Source organism: Silene latifolia, chromosome 9 (assembly GCF_048544455.1).
Source record: "Silene latifolia isolate original U9 population chromosome 9, ASM4854445v1, whole genome shotgun sequence".
Classification (NCBI taxonomy): domain Eukaryota; kingdom Viridiplantae; phylum Streptophyta; class Magnoliopsida; order Caryophyllales; family Caryophyllaceae; genus Silene; species Silene latifolia.
This window is the reverse complement of record NC_133534.1, coordinates 55688492-55710781: the sequence shown is the minus strand read 5'-3', so window position 1 is coordinate 55710781 and position 22290 is coordinate 55688492. Positions and strand designations below refer to the sequence as shown.

General features: G+C 33.7%; 1 protein-coding gene and 1 non-coding gene across 3 annotated transcripts; one reads left to right on the top strand and one right to left on the bottom strand.

Annotated features, from left to right (window-relative positions):
• Nucleotides 1–11169: 11169 nt before the first annotated feature.
• LOC141599787 (cleavage and polyadenylation specificity factor subunit 3-I) lies at nt 11170–22003 on the top strand. 2 transcript variants are annotated; one of them, XM_074419898.1, is made up of 7 exons: nt 11170–11675; nt 17803–17940; nt 18106–18274; nt 18356–18453; nt 18532–18577; nt 18665–18814; nt 20034–22003. In XM_074419898.1, exons 3-7 carry the CDS (start codon nt 18107–18109, stop codon nt 21672–21674), a joined length of 2103 nt encoding a protein of 700 aa, XP_074275999.1. In that variant the 5' UTR covers nt 11170–11675; nt 17803–17940; nt 18106; the 3' UTR covers nt 21675–22003. The 2 variants fall into 2 exon arrangements, with proteins under 2 accessions (XP_074275999.1, XP_074276000.1); XM_074419899.1 differs by lacking the exon at nt 11170–11675 and having other exon boundaries at nt 17809–17940; nt 18091–18274.
• TRNAT-AGU (transfer RNA threonine (anticodon AGU)) lies at nt 17681–17754 on the bottom strand. The gene has a single exon. It is a non-coding gene; the product is annotated as a tRNA-Thr (tRNA).
• Nucleotides 22004–22290: the final 287 nt, after the last annotated feature.

The window sequence follows — 22290 nt, the reverse complement described above, 5'->3', positions numbered from 1 at the left end:
AACAAAAGCGACTCGATATTTATAAAACCACCATCCATAAACACATGCTACTACCTATCAAAACTAAACAATAATATCTATCATGCTCATATAACATTCAACTTATCACACACGTACTACCCGCATGCTTTAACTTTATAACTTTCATAACACAAATCATACCCATACATTACAAATCCTATTTCCATGTTACTAACGCAACAATATTATAAATCCATTTCATCATCTAAACATATTCATATTCACAAAATCCATATTCTCATGCAATTGACACTCCATGTTTTCCAATCAGTTCATCTATTTCAACCACATCCTTCATCTACAAGTGCATATGATACCACAATAGACAATTATATGAACTTATTATCTAACTTTACGCAAACAGAATTATGTAAAATCATATCAAATCCCTTAATCACAAGTTACTAGTATGTACACATTATAAATCATTCACCCTGCAACATCATTATTCATCACATCTTATCACATATGAACTACCTCCTTTTTCCACCACATCATTCGTCATTCTCACATACTTTTCCAACTATTCCAATCAACATGGTAAACCAACTATCATCCAACATGCTTTCAACCAACAACATACAAAATCACACTTATTCATGCCACACATCACTATATTGGTACACAATTCACAAAATAAACACATAGCGATCCTGACTCATATCCCATGGTGACCGGTTCAAAATTGTAGGGCGAGTTCGCGACTTTGGACGTCTCCCAAGCCTTTGCATTAGCTCCTACAACTTTTACCCCGGGTTCATTTTAATTTGACTCCCTATATTCATTAGGTTCATTGGTTACAGGTTTCAGGATCGTCGTTCTGATACCATTTTGTAACACCCCCATACTCCAAGTGCCTTACCAGGACCACTTAAGGCATGGAAGTGCTACCATCTCGGTTCCCGAGGCAATGATAATCAAATAAACAATAATGAAACAACATTTAAATAGAAATACTTTAGCGAAAGGTTATAATCTCAAAACCCAAACCAAAATACGAATACATGTTTCAAACCAATTGTCTAATCAGCTAACTGAAAAGTTTATTAAACTACTAGCTACAGCGGAAGACTTCTATCATCAGACCGTGGCACATCCCAGCTATCCCAGTAACTCGACTCATACCTGCTCAATAACTACTCACCATCCCCGAATGGATCACCACAGTTTTTAAAACATTAAACGGGGTCAGTACTAATCACACAATTTATATAACCAACAAGATAAGAACCAACACAAATCAAACAAATCACACATAATCACCCACTCCAATCAATCTCCGTCACCGATTACCCACTGGACCAGCCAGCCCCGCCAAAGGGGACCGCCGCACCGTACCCACCAAATCCCCGCTCATCATACCGAGCGATAACCTTGTCCCATTAATGTGCACATCCCCTCCCGTGGCGGGTTCCACGGAGGGCGAAACTAGGGCGTGAAGCCACTCCCGCAAGTGACTCCACTCAGCCAAGAACGCATCTCGAGAACCAGAGATAAGCAATCACAACCATCAACAGCAATCAATCAACAACCGTCATAAAACTAATACGATAATAATCAGCAATTACACAACACCAACAATGCATTATGGGACTAATAATGAGTAGGGAAACCCTACCTGGAAAGCACAACACAATCAGACGATCTCACAGCTGATATCAAAACACTTCCTCAACGAATCCTCCTCCTAACATACAAACATATAATCACTACCAATCATACAAAACAACAAAACCCCCAAATCCCAATATTAGGGTTTAACCAATTTTAAGGAAACATTATAAAAACGGTACGTAGGTCTTACCCTCGACGCAAGGATCACAAAGGTATCAAGAAAGGTAAAATTCGACCTTCCAAGCTCCGGGATTTGCCAACAATGCGATTAAAGCGAATGACGTAGTTTGATTTCTCTTTTCACAGTAATTAGGTTTTAAAAAGTGTTTAAAGAATAGTGACGGAAGTAATATATACTTAATCACTTCATTAACAAAACCCGAGAAATCATCTCCCATAAACCGGCTACTCGATCGAGTAGCTAAGGTACTCGATCGAGTGCCCCCTTACTCGATCGAGTATCTACGTTACTCGATCGAGTACCCAACAGGTCAGAAACTATTTTAAAAACGCAAGACACCCTTACTCGATAGAGTACCCAGAGACTCATAAAACTGTAGTATTACACATGGTTACTATAAAAGTCCCAATCACTTCTAATGTCGAGAATGTGCAAGTTATCTATAATCCAAATCCAACTGATAAGCTAAACTCCTAACTCCATAATCCCCTACTCACCATCAAGTTAATCCTCAATAAATAAAAGCTCTTACAAGATAGACATTAAGGGTAAAACTCACTATCCTCAAACCATAAGTAGCAATGCTTCACTAAACCTCAAACGCACTTGACTTCCATCACAGTTCACAAGGAAATGGTTAGTCTAACCAATGAATCTCAAGAGATTACATAGCAAGGTAGAAGAATCACAAACAAAGATTCACTCCCAAGAATATAAGACAAAGAAATGATAATTCTCTCCTAAAAACAAGAGAGAGGAATTTTAAAGAAGTTTAAGAGTAACCAAAGATATAGGAGTGATGAAAGGATGGTTCCTCGACCACCAGAAGAATTTAAGGTATTCCAAAAAGAGGGAAATAGACTATCAGGACTCCACTGGATCGGAACTTCAAGGCATGACCAGAAGAAGAAAATGAGGAAAGGGAAATAAGAAAGAAAGAAAGAAAAGAAGGATCTCTTAGGAGCAGCAGCAACATGAGCATCATCATCTTCCTCTTAGATCCGATCTAAGGACTTCTCAACCCAAACAACATCTCAGTAGCAAGGTGAACCAGTTGATGAAGCGTGTCTGCACTCTTGGATCGCCATAGTCTTCTCCTTGCACTTTACGAACTCTTCCGTATTCCTATGCCTCAGCTCCAGAAGGTAGAACGAGTCTCCAACATAGTAAAAACTTGGGCGCATCTACGTGTAAGAAAAACAGTAGTGTCCACTAGTCTTCTCCGGTGATCAGCCACAACCACTAGGTAACAAACAGCAAGGCACCTTACGACTGCTTTTCCATCTGCCTGAGCCACAATGTCATCACCTCTGGATCCATAGCTCTTCCTGGGAAAGTAAGTTTGCTCTTCGCCATCTGACCGGCAGCTTGAGTAAGTATGACTTTTGATTGATAACCACCCTTTCTTCTTCCCTGTAGCGCCATGTTGTCTACTTTAGCCATCTAGGTGTTGAGTTCAAGCTTGCCCAGTTGACCACGTTCTGGTTTGGAAAAGCGCCACGTCCACGTCCACTCATCAACGAGATGTGCGCGAAACACAGAATCAATGCTAGTCATTGAGTTGCAAGAACACATAGACTAACATCCAAGTCCTTATTGGTTTCTACCCAACTCTCTCTATCTCATTTTAATATGTCAAATCATTTATTAGGCATTTTTCTAAAGATCAATGTGTGAGCGTCGGGAGCAGTGATGCTCTGATACCAATTGTAATCCCCTATAAAATCTAGTGCAAAACAGTGGCAGAAACACTGTCGAATGGATTTAAATACACAAAGATAAAAGTTCTAACTGTTATAAATTGAGAATGTATAAAATTCTTAAGGATAAAATAAAAACAAAGGGTCAAGTTTAAACAATTGCCACTTTTATAAAAAGGGCGAAAATAAAATTCCTCAAAGTGTTCAAACTAAAATCATAAAAGAAAGCAGAAAAACAGAGTAGGATCTGCAAACTACTCGCTAGCTCATACAGAAATCTCCAGCAAAGCTAACACATGTCATGTTATAAACATAACAACCACAATCACTGGGGAGTAACTCAACGTTCTCCCAGCCATATCACATGATATAAATGTTACAGATGAAATAATATATCAAAGTAAATTAAAATGTTATAAAACATAAATAACAAAATATGATTACCAAATCACGTTAAAACCAACGTGATGCATGCTTAAAAGCAAAATATTCAAAAGACAGAATGTAAATAATTTAGTTCAGGCTAGATATTCACTTTAGCTATACTCCTTGACACCGCAGCATCTTACACTAGTTTCGGGAACCCGGTGTCATGCAAAGGTGACCAACTCCAGGTCCACTCAATAGACAACAAACTATAACAGGACTCGTCTTACCACGTAGTGCGTAGTCCCAGTCTAAGTACATGTACATGACTCTACAACAATCTGTACCTCCCACAAGGGTACCCAATCATATAGCTGTATAAGAACTCGTATGCCTTAGTTCATTATTCTTTGCCCTTACTTTAATTATTCCAAACTTAAAGATATCCCAAGGATAGTATATTATTCATTGTATATCATTCGAATGTTCATAAGTGAACCACACTTTTATTTCTTCAAAACAAAAAACTTAAACTTTACTTCCAAAAGTAAAAAATTAATTCAAGGACTTTAAAATAGATAAGTCACTGTAATTAAACTTTAAAGACCATCCCTTGACTTAAGGTACTTTAGTAAAGACTTATTACTTAGACTTTAATGAGACGGAGTTCTATATTAGTTTATAAAACTGAACAGTAGTATTGTAAAATTCATAATTAAATACAGAAAAATTGAAATGACGTAAGGCCAACTCTCATGGTTTACTGTAGCTCTTGGCTACAACTTCATTTTAAGACGAACTTCAAAGGACAATAGTATCAGGGGTCTAAAATTCATTTCTAAAAACTGTCAGAAAACGTCACCCATAATGTTTTAGTTCAAAAATCCACTTTTAGAAAACATTTTAAGGCAATGCAAAATTTTAAATATAACTAGACATTATAAAGATTCTTTGAGAAAAATATTAGCCACTGTATCAAAAGGAAATATATTTTAAAAATGAATCTTTGAGAAAAGTCATAAACCCGTTTTACGGGCGAGCTCTTCACAAGTAATTTATTCTGACCAAACCGTAAGTCTAAATATTATGAAATGTTTTATGCAGACTCTAAACTTGAAAATAATAGGAGTCTATTCTTTACACTTTTGCAAATTCGAAATAAACACGGGTGATATGATTTTTACAAACAGACGAACATATTTGACATATTTAACAACGGTTTTCATCAAACTTGTAAAATACACCATAAATCGAAAATAATGATTCAAGACCTAAAATTTTATACACAACCTAATACTCCATGTCTCTGCCACATATTAAAATTTCGTGAATTAATAATTTGATTTAGTATTTTTAACATAATTAAAACCAAATAGAATCACTATAATCGCAGAAACTCCATCAATACTTTAAATTACGAAATAAATACTAAAACTCCAAAACAATTACCACGAAAATTCATGGTATGTTAAAATATATCATTTAACCTAGAAAAATAATTTGTACCTCCTGGAAATCATAAAAAACGAATTTATACCGTCCTTATATCATATTAATCGGTTTAATCATAAAACTTGCAAATCAACCAAATAAATTCCTATTGACAAAATAAAATTTATACATGGTCAAAATAATTTATAAACATCAAGGGATCAGAAATCATATGGTTCGAAAATCATATTAATGAATAAATCTTTATAAAACCACAAAAATGCAATAATACATACAACTGCAACAATTAATCAATGCAATACCGAGTAACGTCGTAGTTACCTTATTCCGTATCCGAATCAAAAGTATGCTAGTCTTCAATTAGATTCCTTTTTTTTTAACCTACAAAACTTTATGAACATATGGTGTAAACCATATAAATCGTTAAATAAAAAGAGGAATTAAAGAGTAATTAGTCTTACCCTTGAAATAGGGACGACCATTGAATGAATCAAGTAGAAAAATGATGAACAATTGGTACACTTGGAGACTTGTTTTATCCGTCCAAAAGGAAGAGAGGCAAGAGAGTTTTTCCTTATTATTTTGTATAAAGAGAGAATGATAGAATAATGGTGCAAATGAAGGATGTACAGAAATGAATTATGGTAAGGCTTAGAACTCCTCAAATCTTACGTAGGAAATTAAATGGAGTTTGAGAAAAAGGATGTGTAAATGACAAGAATGCAACAGCTATGGTTAGTATACACTAAGGGGAATCTCGGCACAATGAGTGTATAAAAGGATATTATTAGGGTTTGTTTTTCTCTTATTATCTTATAATGAAAAGATAGTAACAAATAGAGTTTATAAGGAAGTGAATGAGAAAAGATAAGAGAAAAATAATATCTCTTTGACCAACTAGTGCACCGGTTTTTGGCAAGGGATTAAGGTCCAAAATATATTTCCATTTTAATGGTGAAGAGGATAAAAAAAAAAAATAAGATAATGATATTCATCTTAAGGTTAAGAAAATAAGAATAAATCAAGTTTAATATCTAGCTTATTTAAAACCAAATACTCGGTCCACAAATTAATGGGATCAAAATAATTTTCCCATTTGCTTATAAAAATGTCATTTAATAAAAAGTCGGTCCGAGAAGAAATCAGATTGAAAATAAGACTAAAACGGATTTAATTAACGATTGGTACAAAACCGGTAAATATAAGTATTAAAATTTAAATCTTATAAACAAAAAATAAGCGAGATTAGAAAATTGCGGGTGTTACATCTTTGACTTTGATATCAGACCTTCCCAAATCAAGGCGCATATTTCTCGTTAAGAGTAACACCTTGAAAAAAGACTTCAAAAAATTTATTAGTTTTTTATCCACTTATAAATTTTCTAAGAAATATAAATTGATGTTCACCAAACTTGCCTTGCATTCACTCCATAGATGAGAGGAATTAATGATAGTTGGTATTATATTTATAAAAAGAATCTAAATGGGCCTAAAACGACTTGAAATAATTAATTTAGCAAGATTACTTATAAAAAATCAATTACTTATATAAAAAATAGAAAATCAATTACTAACCCTAATATAGAAAAAGGTTTTTGCCTAATTAACGAATAAATATTTCTTACTCCCTTGCCAAGAAATAATCCGACTCGAGTTGGCCTGACCCGAGGGGGCGTAAATGACTCATAAAAACAAATCGAAATCAGACCCAATACCAAATGAGTCAACCTTACTTAACCCAAAAATACATTACACTTTAACTCGACCCGAATGACCAATTTCCATGTCTACCCTTCGGTTTTTACGAAGTTTTTTCGATTTACTATGTACTTATGTAGTACAACAACATTTGTATTTTATTTATTACCTACATGTTATTTGTTTTCTATTTAATTTATAATACTATGAAGCACTCCGAAAAACTCATACTATTTTAATTTATTTTGTAGTACAACAATATTCGTATTTTATTTGTTATCCATATATTAATTGTTTTCAATTTAGTTTATTTATTATACTATATTAAGTACTCTAAAATAATACCCCTCCCAGTTTTATTGTCCTTTTTTCCCCAAAATTTATTCCACAATTATTGTACCCTTTCTAAATTCACAAATTCTCATTCAAGACGGCACTATGCGTTATAAGCTTTACACGGGTCAAGTATCATACAACTTGTGTATATAAGACAAATATATTTTTTTTTATACACAAATGATAAGTACTTGATCCTTTAAGTTTAAAACGGATAATGTCGTTTTAAGGGAGACTTACTGTTCTAAATTTAGTAAGGAAAAATTGTAAACCTTCAATATTGCTCATATATATAATTTATCTACACAATCATCTTCAACCCAAAGATATTGTCTCCATTCCCTTTGGTTCATGGGGTAGGAGTGGTATTTCATTATTTTTTTATGAAATCATGCCAAAATCGAAAGGGACAATAAAAGTAGAATGTAGGAAGTAGTACACATGATATTTGCATTTAATTGCCCTATAGTATTTGTTTTCAACTTCATTGCTAAGGTGATGTTAAGTACTCCGTACAACATTGTCTAAGTCAAATACTTTTCCAATGCTTCAAATAATATTTACCTTTTATTGATTATCCTTGCAAAATTGACCTAATTTAATAGGGTAGGCGAAAAAACAAAAGTTATATAGCTTAAAAGTGAACTAAAATATATATGACCAAACGAACTTGAACTATGTTAGTGCAAAACATGTTGGTGCAAAAATGTATTATTAAACAAACTGCGAGTAAGTAAGGAGTAGATAGAGGATCGATTCTTATCTTTCTTTCTATCTAATGTACTCGAGCAGATGATCGATTCTTATCTTTCTATCTATCTAATGTACTCGTACACTTAACTCAACGTAGATCTCTGCAAAAAAGTTGAAACAAACAACTATAAATACTTCGAAGTAAATAAAAGAGTGCAAAATATTTTGTAATTTATATATTCATTAATAACAATTAAAATGTAAGGAATATAAAATGTTACCTTTATAATCGATAGAGATGATACCCTAATCTATATAATAACATAAAAAGGCATGTTGAGTGCCTTTTGAAGTGACACGTGTCATGCTCTAAATCCAAACCACCTAGCATATATAATTAACCTTATCTATTACCCAACTTAAAAAAAAAATTATTAGGCTCTATTCATTAATTAATAGTAATATTTAGTAAGCAAATATTGATTTGGGGAAGCTCAATGGATGAAATAATAGTTTATATATTTATTCTCACATCCGTTTTTATTAATGGAGACTTTGATCCATATGCCTCAACTTCAAATGCTAATTTAATATTTTAGTTACATAAATCCTCCGTCAAACCATTAAAATTTGACAATCCTATGGTATACAACGCATAGAAATCCTCTGATACTTCTCGATTTGGTAGAGCAAAATTTATTATTTTTTGTTTGTGTTTAGTGACTATTGGATAGTTCACAACATCATGAAATATTTGTTTTGTGAGTTTTCTATATATAAATCTTTGTGATTTGTGATTTTTTTTTTGCACTTTTTTTCTTTTCTAATTTATCACTAATTGTAATTTTGTTTTATTGTTATCTAACAAAAACTTTTTTGTTTTATTTTATTAAATTTTATGATGAACAAGAATGTGCCTCAGTTTACACACGGACATGAAGACATCCGAGTGAGTGGTTATTCGAGCCAAAGAAAGGCAAATTGAATCTACTCCAATAACAGCAAGGTAGCTTCTCAATTTCCCATTTCCCAACATTATTTTATTACCATTATGATATTATTTTTTTTGATACTATTCTAATCTTGAAGATTTAAGATATTTGATAATCATAAAGAGAGTTCAAGCTTTGGTGGTTCATGACCCGATGAGATGGTGTGAAGGTCACTAAGTGGATGTTTACAGTGAACAAATATGATTTTTTTGATTATGTAATGAACGAAAATGTGCTAATTGATGTAGTATAATTATTAGTGAAAGAATTATAAATAAATATTTTGGTGTTGCTAGCTAGGTGAAAGAATCATTTGTTTTAATATGAGTACTACAACTAATTTCCCATATACGAAGTATATAACAAATGCAAATCTCCAAAGCTAACCCGTGCGTTGCACGGGATTCAAAACTAGTTTTTTTAATTATATGCGACGATTTTAAACGATTTATCATTACAGGAGGAATTAATGTAAATAATTATTAACTTCATAATTTTTGTATGCGTCAAACATGTCAATGTTGAAAGGTTAAAGTGAATTCATGAGAAATTTATGAAAGTTACTATGTATTTATATTAATTCCTCCTCTAAACATATGATAATAATACTAATATTAATATTAATATTGATATTGATATTGATGGTGATATCAAATGCAAAAGTGAAAATTAGTGATAAAATATGGCAGAAGATAATACATAATATTACCAAATAATTGAGGTTAGGTTTTCGGAGTATGTGCATGGTTAACTTTATCAAATACCTTCCATATTTTGTGTATTAAAATTTGACAATGATTAATAGATTAATTAATTTTGCCAAGATTTCAGAATATATTATAGGCAAGGTTTATAAATTTATATTTTCTAAATTGATTTTGTGTTCTAACCGTGGAAAAGATTTGTAGGTGATTGTATGTTTCAAATTAGGTCTGATTGGTAATTGGTAATTGTGAATACTTATATTTTAAATAAAATATTATTAAATAATTGAACTTATGACACATGGCATATAGATTGGCTGATGACACTTGTCGTATTATTAGGTTGATGGTTTCAGCTTTAATATAATACTGGATTTTGTGCCCGTGCGTTGCACGGGTTTCTAAATAATGTTTTATTTTTAACTGAAGTGGTAAAATATGAAATATCTATAACCCGCGCAATCTATAATTAATGGAATTTGTTGGGTCGATGGTTCAAAGTTTGATGCATGCTTCATTTTCTCGCGAGTTTTAATATCGTAGCCCCTAGGCTACACACTACATCGTTAAATACGTTGACTCTAGTTGCTTAAAAGTTAAAACACCAATCACAAACTAAATTATTTTTTTATGCTTTGTAGTTTTTTAAGTATATTAAGAGTTTAGGATTTCAGTTAGAGTATAATTAACATGTCTTATAGTCTCATATCAACCCAAATTTATGTATTTAGTAAACTATTTATTCAAATCTTTATCTTTTATTTTTATATAGTAGGTAAGATATGATATTTTTATAAATAGATAAGATATGATAAGTTCTCGTATCAGTTTATGCATTTATCTCAGTAGCGGAACAATTCTTGCGTAGTTGATCGCTCTATATAGGAAATAAATAAAATCAATGCCTATTAAAATTGAATGATTGATTGTTCTAAGGAGTCCTAATAATGGCCAAACTCAAACAGCCGTCTAAAATTCAAAATCTATCTTTTATAAGTGGTTCAACTTTTCTTCCATATTGTTTTAGTAGATTGATAGGATTTATGTAAAACGAATGCTTATTTTATAAAGTAGGTAATTTTGTAAAACATGGAAGTGCCTCTTGTTGATCACAAAGGAACTCTTTCGAAAAGATATAACTTTTAACCTCGTAAAATATGAATTTAGAACGACTTTATTAATCATAAATACATAAAAATAGTAAATAATTCTTTAAATACTGATTAACGTAGGAGTGTGAGACATTAATAAAGTATGCCAAACATCCAGGAGCATTGTCACTCCTCATAATACCCTCTTTTAGTTTATCAAGTCTTCTGCACTCAATTGCCATTCCCATAGCTTGTTGGTATTTTCCACAGAAAATGCATCTAGAATACAGCACAAATAAGCCTATCAAACATAGATCCATCCGGCAAAAGCTCCTCCTTCTCTCTAAAATTTTAGAGAGAGAAAAGTTTTTCTAAAAGTCTTAAAAACTCAGAATAAGATGTGTCTCTCTTGATTCCCATCTTTCCCAGCAATTTTTATCTCTTTTCTCTTGAAAAGATTTCTCCAGTCCATTTTCTTGGTTTATTTTTTACCTTCTTTAAAATTTGGTTGTTTTAACTCTCTATTTTAGCACCAGAGAATTACATACAATCAATACATCTTTAGCTTGAAGGTTTAAGATAAACAGGAATTTAAATAGACAAACTTTATGAGATTTTAATCTCATGAATTGATCTTAATTTTTTTTGGAAGTATATGGTTTTTGGTTTCTTTCTCCAATTTCGGTGTTGGTTTGGAATAGAGATCCGAATTTTTGGTTGATAAAGAAGACTTGCGATTGTTGTATGTTGGTTTGTGGAAGATGACTAGTCACCATTAATGAAGAAGTTTTGTTGGTAGTTTCTACCGATCTTTGATTAGAAAAGAGGCAAGTTTCATTTTTTTTTATCTAGAGCTTTGCATTTGGGATCTGTCTTTTCTTGCCTCTCTTCTCCCTCTGTGAGTCAATTTTTATTCAATTTTTATTATTTTTTTGTTCTTTTGGGTGCAAAGTTTAGCAAGACTTTCTTTGAGAGTTTTGTTTTTGTCCTTTTGTTTCCTTTATTTGCTATGATTCGGGTAATTTGAATGTTCTTGACTTTTAATTATCGGTCTCATCTGCGAGGATGTTATAAGTCGATTTCGGTCGACCTAGTTTCCTTTCCTTATCAAAAAAAAAACATAGATACATCCTATTGATCAAACCAGGGAATCAAACTGACTTTGTTGTATATCGATTTTTTTGTTTCTGTGATAGTCCCTCCCTCCGTCACAACCATTTATTTATCTTTAATCAAAGTATGACTACAATCTGCAAATAAATTAACACAATTAGATTTTGTTAAAGAAAATAAACTGTAAATTAAGCAAAACCAACAAAAGATAATGAGCTTTCTCTACATACTCCACCGTTCCAAACATTTTGTTTGCCTTTGATTATAATAACTCTCACAAAAAATAGAAAATAAAACATACAAATGATTGACACAAAGGGAGAATCGACTTACAAACCTTTAATTTATGCAAATATTAGAGAAAAGGTATGACATCGATTCTTTGGTGTACATGTAATTTGAAAATCCAATTGAAACACCTGAACACATGAAAAACTGATCATTAGAAATACGCAACAAAGGTACAACAACAATAAAATTAGACGTATACTACATGGACTTTATTATAATTCTAAAAACTACTCCGTATGAGTTTAACTATGAGTTGAAAGAAACTGAGCTATAGTGTTCATGGTAAAAGTCTGTATGTATGGTATTTATATAGTAGAAAAAGTCCTTGTTCTTATATGATGCCTCAGTCTGTTTACCATCACATATCAATCAATCAATATTATATATTAATTCCAGAAACCAAGGGACTTCAATGTAATCAAAGAAAGTTATACAAATTAATTATACTATATAGTTTTAAATCATTAGCACCGTGTGATGGACCCGATTAAGGGATCTTAATACAAATATTATATAGTTTGGGTTAAAATTAAATTATGTAGAAACTTGGTAATTTTCCTAAACATTTGTAAGAGACTAAAACATGGTCAATTTCCTTAAAATAAAATAATTAATTAAGATGGTCAATTTCAAGGAGACTAATAGAAAGAAGATGCTTGGTAATTTTCCTAAATATTTATAGAATACTAGAAGATGGTCAATTTCTTTAAAATAAAATATATAATTAGTATAAATGTAACACCCGCGAATTTTCAATCTTAGCAGTTATAAATTAACTAATCTTTCTATCGCTTTATTTATATTTTCAATTGCTCAATTTAATTAATCTCATTTTTAAACATAATTTTTATGGAAACTATATTTTTAAAAGTTTAGTCGGTAAAAAAATATATATATTTATTCGGATATTAATAATAGGTGATAATAATAAAAATATTTCCGTCTTTGTTACCGTCACCTACTCACTTACACTCTAACTTAAATAACCTTTCTATTATTATTATCTTATTATTATTATTATTATTATTATTATTATTATTATTATTATTATTATTATTATTATTATTATTATTATTATTATTACATACTCCCTCTCTCACCACTCCGTCCCCACCTCCCCTCATCTCCTTTCTTTTTTTCGAAGTCACCAGATGCAACAACATCGACACAGAGCCAAACTCCATCTTTTCGCCGAGCTTGAGACCCAGATCCCGCCTCCATTCTCAACCAAATTTGATAAACTTTACACCAAACTCTTCCTCTTTCCGTCCTCCTTCCTTCTATGTAAGAAAGGGACTGACTTTCTTCACGTTTCAGGTCTGCCGTCCCTTTTTCAGTTCGAAATTCCTCTTTAATTTTATGTATTTTGTGTGTAGATTCTATCTCGGACAACTCGGAGTAGCTTTGAGTCGGAAGTGTGAATAGCCAAGAGGTAACGGTGATAGGTTACTCGACAAATGTCGACATTTCTGTCTTTTGTGTCGTTTTTATGCTCTTGTTTGTCAAAGTTTGAACCTTTATGTTTTTCTCATTTGTATGTAAATTTTCCGTCTCAAAATGAAGCTGAACTGGGGGTGTTTGAGTTACATTTTTTTGCACTTTACATAGAAGTTATAGGAGTCGAATTGGACTGTCTTAAAGTCAGAAATTGGGACGGTTTTGAGTCAGTTTTTGCGGGTACTTCGGGACATTTTGGGATTGTCGTAGCGTGTTGAGTAGGCCGTTTTGGGACTGTCTTAAAGTCTGTTTTGGATACCATCTTTGGTCCGGTTTGTGTGATGTTATGGACAGCCGAAATAGGAGTTTTAAACGCTGAAATTGAGACGGATACATGTTGAGTTATGGGTACTGGTTGTATGCATTTGTAGGACTGTTTTGAGTCGCTTTGTGCAGGTCACTCTTGAACTCATGGACTGTGAAGTGCCGTTTTGGGACTGTGTATGAGTCTGTTTGGGGCGGGTAAAATGGTGCTTGTCGGGACTGTTTTTGGGGACATAAGAGTGACTGAAATGGGACTGTCTAACTCGGTCTGTTTCCGCATTTCTGTTCGGGAACGAATTGGGTTTCTGGATGATTACTTCTAGTCGGGTCTAGCAGTCAGACACTCCATAATCAACGCGTATATTTTGTTATTGAAATACATGATTTATCTTTCCGATAATACCTTGTCGTTCATTCATGCTCTTATACTACAACTTCGTAATCCGTATATGCTATACTCCTTTGTAACATGTTATCTGCCTATTTCATTGAATTGGGTAAGTTGTTGAAGTTTTGAGCTCGTCCCCTTGCCTTGTGCTGGACACGCTTGGACTGGGCTGTCCACGGCTTGGGTTGGGTTTTCCACGGCCTGGCAGCACCTGGGCAGTGGCCATGCCATGGCCTGGGCAGTGGGCAAGGGTGGGCAGGCTGGCTGGGCAGCACGGCCTTAACCCGTGTGTGTCCATCTCGTCTTTTGTGCAGTTCGCGACCGTCTTTCCTCCTTTGTTTTATGCCTTCCCATATCCTATGTTAAGTTTTGAACATGCCTTGTGGTTGTTGGGTCACTCGTATATTGCGGCATATGCTTATGAATGGCTCACATGTGATTATTTACGTTTCATCTCATGTTTTACATAATGCAATTGTTCATTCCCGCTTGTTTTCTTTTTGCTCAGATGGCTTAGTTATATGAAATAAAATGGTAGTCCTCGTTATAAAAGTATGAAATGACGTGGAATACTCCATTTACGACTTTGTACTTGCTCTTTTTCATTTATTTATCACGCCTCAAGTACGTATGATTTATTCTACATGTTAATTAAATTGGGTTAATTTTTATCCGTGAAATATTTTTGTTCGGGTTTAATTAAATTGAATTCCGTCACATGTTTTATGTATCTTAAATTCATTATTTGCCGTTTATTTATATATTTCTCACATGAATCTTAAATGTGGAACTTATTGTTTATTCATGTCATAACTATATGAAATATCTTCATTTATCTATTATATGAGCTTTAATTCATTTATTCTCATTTATTTATCGTATTGCAAATACGAGTAATTTATTCCACATGATTAATTGAAAAGAGTCGTATTCTTGTAGAAATGCCATAATACCATCGTATATGCTTGACATACATTTCCGCCCCGCTTGTCTTTGTTCGGCAAGTACGGGTTTGACCTACTTGTCTTTGTTACGGCAAGTACAGTTTGGCCTACTTGTCTTTGTTACAGCAAGTACGGCTTTTGGCCACTTGTCTTTGTTACGGCAAGTGAGTCTTATCTTAGTCTTTCCGCCACTTTCGTCTTTGTTACGCGATTGGGGTACTCGGTCTCATTAGTAGTCGAGTCTTGGGTGCGTCTTTGTCTTTGGCGCACGTCGAATCGGGATGTACACCCGAGAATCTGCAGATTTAGACTAGGACCGTATTATTATCGTAGTCCTACCCGGGGAAATTATAGTCTAAGAGTGATAAATGTCTTGCATTATTTGGATGATTACTTTGGTCATATCTCCTTGAAATACGTGCTCGTGGCTAAGTGGTCGTGTCTGCTTCCTCGTCTTTCTATTCTAATTATTTTATTGTTGCTTATGCATTACTTACTTGTTTATCCTACCATTTCTTTTATCCTTGTTGGTTTAAACACGTATGATCCCATGTTTAGTTATAATCCGATTTACTCATATCTTATCTAATATTTTGTTATGTTCGTTTTGACATTTTGTGGCTGAGAGAACCTTGAGTTACTCCCCACTGACTGTGGCGTTCATGTTTACATGAATGACAGGTATTAGTTGGTGCATCTATGGGGTGAAGACATGTGTGAGCTAGCGAGCACCTTGGACTAGTAGTCGGTTTAGTAGGATTGCTTAGACTCACCTTTTATCATTTTGTCATTCGAGGGATATATTTTCCCTCACCTTGACTATCACGTTTGTATGATTTAATCTTTGTTTCCGCATTCTTTATTTGTGTTTTGGATTTTAATGAACCCGCGCTTTAAACTTTAAAAGTTTCAAAAATTTCCAAATTTCCGCTTGAATTTATAAGTTATATTTCCGCGTTATTGCGGGGGTTCACAATAAACATGCACACTTATGGTATTAATTATTATTATCATCATAAAATATATATTAAATTTAAAATCTATGCAATTTTATTAAACTTTATAGTTTATTAGATGTATAGAGATGTTAATTATTTAACATACAAAAATATAATAAATAGGTTATAAATAATTCAAGTTAGATTCCATAATATATAATATTGCATAATTTTTTCGATTTGATTTAATGCATATATATAATATATTTATATAAATATATAATTCTCTTAAAATTGCATGCCTAAGTAGTAAAAGTAATTTCTTCAGTAAAGAAAAGAATTGTAGCAACATTGGATATAAATATAATTATATGATAGGAATCATTCATTTGAGTAGTAAATGTAACAATATTATCAGCGAGATTAGTAAAAGTGGTAGAAAAACAATGGGAGTAGTGAAATAATCAATATTAATGCGGCAATAGTGAAAATAACAATAATTACGGCGGAAGTAGTGAAATTATCAATATTAATGCGGAAGTAGTGACACTAACAATAACTACGGCGGGAGTAGTGAAAGTAACAATGATTACGGACAAGTAGTGAAATGTTATTACTATTTTCTCATTAATAAGAGTAAAATATTAATAGCGGGAGTAGTGAATTTGTCTCAAAATTTATTTCATCGTAATTTTAGGATATATCATAGAAAAATATATTAATAATAAATTTATGGGTTATGCAACTTTAAGTAATTCTATTTAATGAAAAAAAAATTAATAGTAAGTAGATGTAGCCCGGGCGAAGCCGGACACCAATACTAGTTGATTCTTATCTTCACATATTGATTCTTATCTTTTTACATATTATGTATATCATATTCCATTGTACATTATCTTCTGTTACGAAATATACTTTATTTTATTTTTAGTGGTTCAAAAAACTTAGACTCTTTTATATTGTCTGAAAAAATCCTCTTTTATATATATAGATAGATAGATAGATATGATTGTTGAAAAAAGAAACAGCTTTGATACTCCTATTTAGCTACTTGAGATGGTTATGAGCATCAGACCAACATGAGTTCATATCGAACAAATATTTCTATTTATATTTATATTGTGAAATTCACACTTCAAATACCGACAAAGAGTTAGGGGTGTTTATTACATATTTCAACCAAAAAACCACGGTTCGCGTAATTTTTGGTCATCAAACATGGAAAGTTTATGAATATTTTTGTATAATAAAATAAATTATAGTTTACCAAACTTTGTTATTGTCATAGTCGGTGCATGAATACTAGTACAACTCATAAAATAAAATAAAATAAAATAAAATATAGGATGACATGGGTACGGAAAAGTGTGGTAATCATCTCCTATAAAAAAACAGTCTGCTCTCGTTGAGAGTCGAACTCAAGACCTCCCGCTTACTAAACGGGTGCTCTAACCAACTGAGCTACGAGAGCTAATGATAATGTTTCAGATTATCATTTAAGTGTTTGTTGAGAATTTAGGTATTTGGGTTGTAGTGACACATAAAAGAGTTGGAATCAGGAAGAGAGAGTGAAGTAATAAAGTAGAGTGTATTTCCTCCGTCAAGTCGGCGGCGTCTCCTTCTTCTCCTATCTCCTACCTCCTACCTCCTACTTAAGGTATTCTTTCTTTTTTACTTAAAAGCTTCTATCTATCTTTCTTTCTTATAATTGAAGGAACTAGGTTTTTTTCAATTTCAATATTTATTTCTGGGTTTAGTTAGGGTTTTACTAATCTTATTTGATAAATCATAATCATAACAATTTAAGGGATTTTACTTGAAGCATGGCATCTACTGGGCCACCACCACCATCATCATCAACCAAGAGGCGTGATTCTTCTTCTTCCGCTACTAACAGGGAAGGGGATCAACTCGTAATCACTCCTTTAGGCGCTGGTTGTGAAGTCGGTCGTTCTTGTGTTTACATGACTTACAAGGGCAAGACTGTTATGGTATGTATACTTTTACTTTTTCTTGAATTGAATACCCCATTTATCTTTCAATACAAATTAATGTGGTTTTACTTTTTCCAGTTTGACTGTGGTATTCACCCTGGATATTCTGGCATGTCTGCTTTGCCTTACTTTGATGAGATTGATCCTTCCACTATTGATGTTCTTCTTGTTACTCAGTATGTTCGCTTTCCCTTACTTTCCCCCCCTTGTTACTCTCCTATTCAAATTCCTACATTCTTTATTCACTTCTGCAGTTTTCACTTGGATCATGCTGCCTCTCTACCTTATTTCTTGGAGAAGGTTTGTGTTTCTATTCACTCTTTTTCTGTTAACCTGCCTTTTTTGCCTTCTACGCCTTAAGCCTACGTTTTCTACCTCTTTTATCAGACAACTTTCAAAGGAAGAGTTTTCATGACCCATGCAACTAAAGCTATTTACAGATTGCTTTTGTCTGACTATGTCAAAGTAAGCAAAGTTTCAGTTGAGGACATGTTGTTTGATGAACAAGATATTATTCGTTCTATGGATAAAATCGAGGTTCGTTTTCTATCCAACCTCACAATCGAATCCTTGTATGTTTGTGAACACTGCAGTTCATCTTTTTTATTTTCATGACCTGTCTAATTTATGATTATCTAAGACAAGATTGATTGCTATACACTACCTTTTAATAGACTCGACTTGTGAAACACTCCCTTTGATTTTTATATAAATCTAGTTTTTTATGTAAGACACTACCCAAAGTCATTTACTGCCAAAAAAAAAAGTCCGAAATTGATGCATGCCAAACAACGTGTTCTATATTGTATTTTTGTAATTAAGATTCTTAGGTTCTCCGGACAAGGGATTGGGATTTAAAACTCACAACTCCGGTTTCCATATTTTGAATTAAGAGTTCAAAATGAAATTGTAGTTCCCAAAAATCTTTTAAGAACTTTGAATTTTATGGTGATGTGGTATCACCAGGGTTTGATAATTAAGTAATTGTGCTAGTTGATGCATGGTCTACTTGGTGTTGATAATTGTATACAATGCTTTTGAGCGCAACTATGCGAACTACAGTGGCTGATAAATATGTGAAAGTCTATTTCATGTTGAACTCCTTGTTATTTAAGAAAATCGTGTTTTCTCACGTTCCACGAAGGTCAATGACTGGAATGTTAAGAAGTTAACCTTTTGTGCCGGAAAAAGAATTTGGATAGTGTGACATAAAAATAGATTTTTAGGGGTGAGTTTACATGAAAAATTAATTAAGAGTACTCCACATATTTTGGTAAACAACATATTGATAAAAATTAGTAGATTTATTCTAAAAAGTAGAATAATCAATGAACATGTTTATTACGTGTATTTTTATTTTTATTTATAATATGCTGATATTAGCATCAAATTGAGATAACATATTCAACACCACATTGTTTCGCTTAAATATCATTGTATCTCCTATTTATCAAACACGTTTTCTTAATCCTGCTAATAGAACGTGATGGTCAAACCTATTATGAATTATTATCTGCTAATTATAATCTGCTATCTAAAACTGCTTCTTCCAAGTGAGAGACAAGGCCAGCGTCTCGCAGTTAATCCTTTGAGATATTGTTTTGGTATTGCCTTCTGTTGTTATGGTGTGCTTCTTCACTGTAGTCCCACGGTTCATTTTTTCGAGCAATATTTTACTTTGTTCATATGCAGCTCTTAAAGTGTCATTACTCCTTGAAAATTGACTCGGTACTTGGATACATGTGACTATTTTTAGGTTATTGATTTCCATCAGACTCTAGAAGTTAATGGCATTCGTTTTTGGTGTTACACTGCCGGTCATGTCCTTGGTGCAGCCATGTTCATGGTGGACATTGCCGGAGTGAGAATTCTATACACAGGAGACTATTCACGCGAAGAAGATAGACATTTACGTGCTGCAGAGACCCCTCAATTCTCTCCAGATGTATGCATAATAGAATCGACATATGGTGTCCAACTCCATCAGCCTAGGCACATAAGAGAAAAACGCTTCACTGATGTCATTTACTCGACTGTAGATAAGGGGGGTCGTGTTCTGATTCCCGCATTTGCCCTTGGTCGTGCACAGGAACTACTATTGATTCTTGATGAGTTTTGGTCAAATCACCCTGAAATTCAACACATTCCCATATATTATGCTTCTCCTCTTGCCAAAAGGTGCATGGCTGTCTATCAAACATACATAAATGCTATGAACGATAGAATTCGCACCCAGTTTGCTGATTCAAACCCATTCGACTTTAAGCACATATCTCCACTGAAGAGCATTGAAAATTTCGATGATGTTGGCCCCTGTGTGGTGATGGCAAGCCCAGGTGGGCTCCAGAGTGGGCTATCTAGACAGCTATTTGACAAGTGGTGTTCTGACAAGAGAAATGCATGTGTTATTCCTGGATATGTAGTCGAAGGGACATTGGCTAAAACAATCATTAATGAACCCAAGGAAGTCACCCTTATGAATGGTCTCTCGGCTCCTCTCAACATGCAGGTGCATTACATATCCTTCTCTGCTCATGCTGATTCTGCTCAAACAAGTGCTTTCTTGAAGGAACTTATGCCTCCTAACATTATATTAGTCCATGGAGAGGCTAATGAGATGGGAAGGCTTAAGCAAAACCTTATTACCATGTTTGCTGGCGGAAACACCAAAATCATTACTCCGAAAAACTGTCAGTCTGTTGAAATGTACTTTAGTTCAGAGAAAATGGCGAAAACCATTGGACGGCTAGCCGAGAAGACCCCAGAAGTCGGTGAGACTGTGAGTGGCCTACTGGTAAAAAAGGGTTTCACTTATCAAATAATGGCACCCGAGGATCTTCATGTATTTTCTCAACTTTGCACAGCTAATGTTAACCAAAGGATCACCATCCCATACTCGGGTGCCTTTGGTGTCTTGAAGCATCGACTCAAGCAAATATATGAAAGCGTTGAATCTGGCGTCGATGAAGATTCTAATGTTCAAACTTTTAGGGTTCATAACTGTGTGACTGTAAAGCAGGAGTCTGAGAAGCATATATCTCTACATTGGGCAGCAGACCCAATTAGTGACATGGTTTCTGATTCAATTGTGGCTATGGTTCTTAATATGAGCCGGGAAATGCCAAAGGTGGTTGATGAGTCTGAGTCACTAAAATCAGAAGAGGAAAACCAGAAGAAGATGGAGAAAGTCTCCCATGCCCTTCTAGTTTCCTTGTTCGGAGATGTGAAGCTTGGAGAAAATGGGAAGTTGGTGATTACTGTTGACAACAATGTGGCTTATCTTGACAAAGAGAGTGGCGATGTCGAGAGCGAGAATGAAGGGCTCAAAGAAAGAGTGAGAACCGCATTCCGACGTATTCACAGTGCTGTTAAGCCAATCCCTCTCTCTGCTGCTTAGCCTTTGTTTTGATTTACAGCAAAAAAGAAAAAAAGTAGGACTAGCGATGTTAAAGCAAGACTTCAACTTCCATCTTTCATATGACTAGAAACTTAGATGAGACCGTTGTATCTCGGACAGGACTAACGATGATGTATTCATAAAACGCATTTATTTGGACGTCTGTTATTTTGATCTACTGCTTTTTTAGTTGTCTGGGACTAACGATGAAGTTGGTAATGCTTTGTAAGTGTTATTTTGTGCCAATTTTTCTTGGTCATCACTTTTGTATTGTGAAATAGATAATATTTATACCTTCAGTTGAGAGATGATGATCCCCTGTTCTGTTTAGCATCTATTTGGATGTCAAGGGTTAAAAATGTAACACATGCACATTTTTTTTGCCTGTTACTGTTCTGACGTGTTTGGTAAGGCAAATGCAACTTCCATACGATGGACCGTTGAATGGGATAACGATGATGTACTGTGGGTTCATGAGATAGGTGTAATATAATAAAAACAATTGAAACTCGGCCAATGAGGCTAATGAATATCATGGCAAATGCGCAGACCCGTAATCAAAACATCTATAAGCACCCAATTTCCAAGCAAACCGTGTTTGAAACATGTCCGCAGC

What these genes read in the sequence shown, in the direction of transcription:
- LOC141599787 (XM_074419898.1), top strand. Translation starts at nt 18,107, where the DNA reads ATGGCATCTACTGGGCCACCACCACCATCATCATCAACCAAGAGGCGT. An exon ending in ACAAGGGCAAGACTGTTATG is followed by an intron (nt 18,275 to 18,355) that starts GTATGTATACTT and finishes TACTTTTTCCAG; the next exon opens with TTTGACTGTGGTATTCACCC. An exon ending in GTTCTATGGATAAAATCGAG is followed by an intron (nt 18,815 to 20,033) that starts GTTCGTTTTCTA and finishes GACTATTTTTAG; the next exon opens with GTTATTGATTTCCATCAGAC.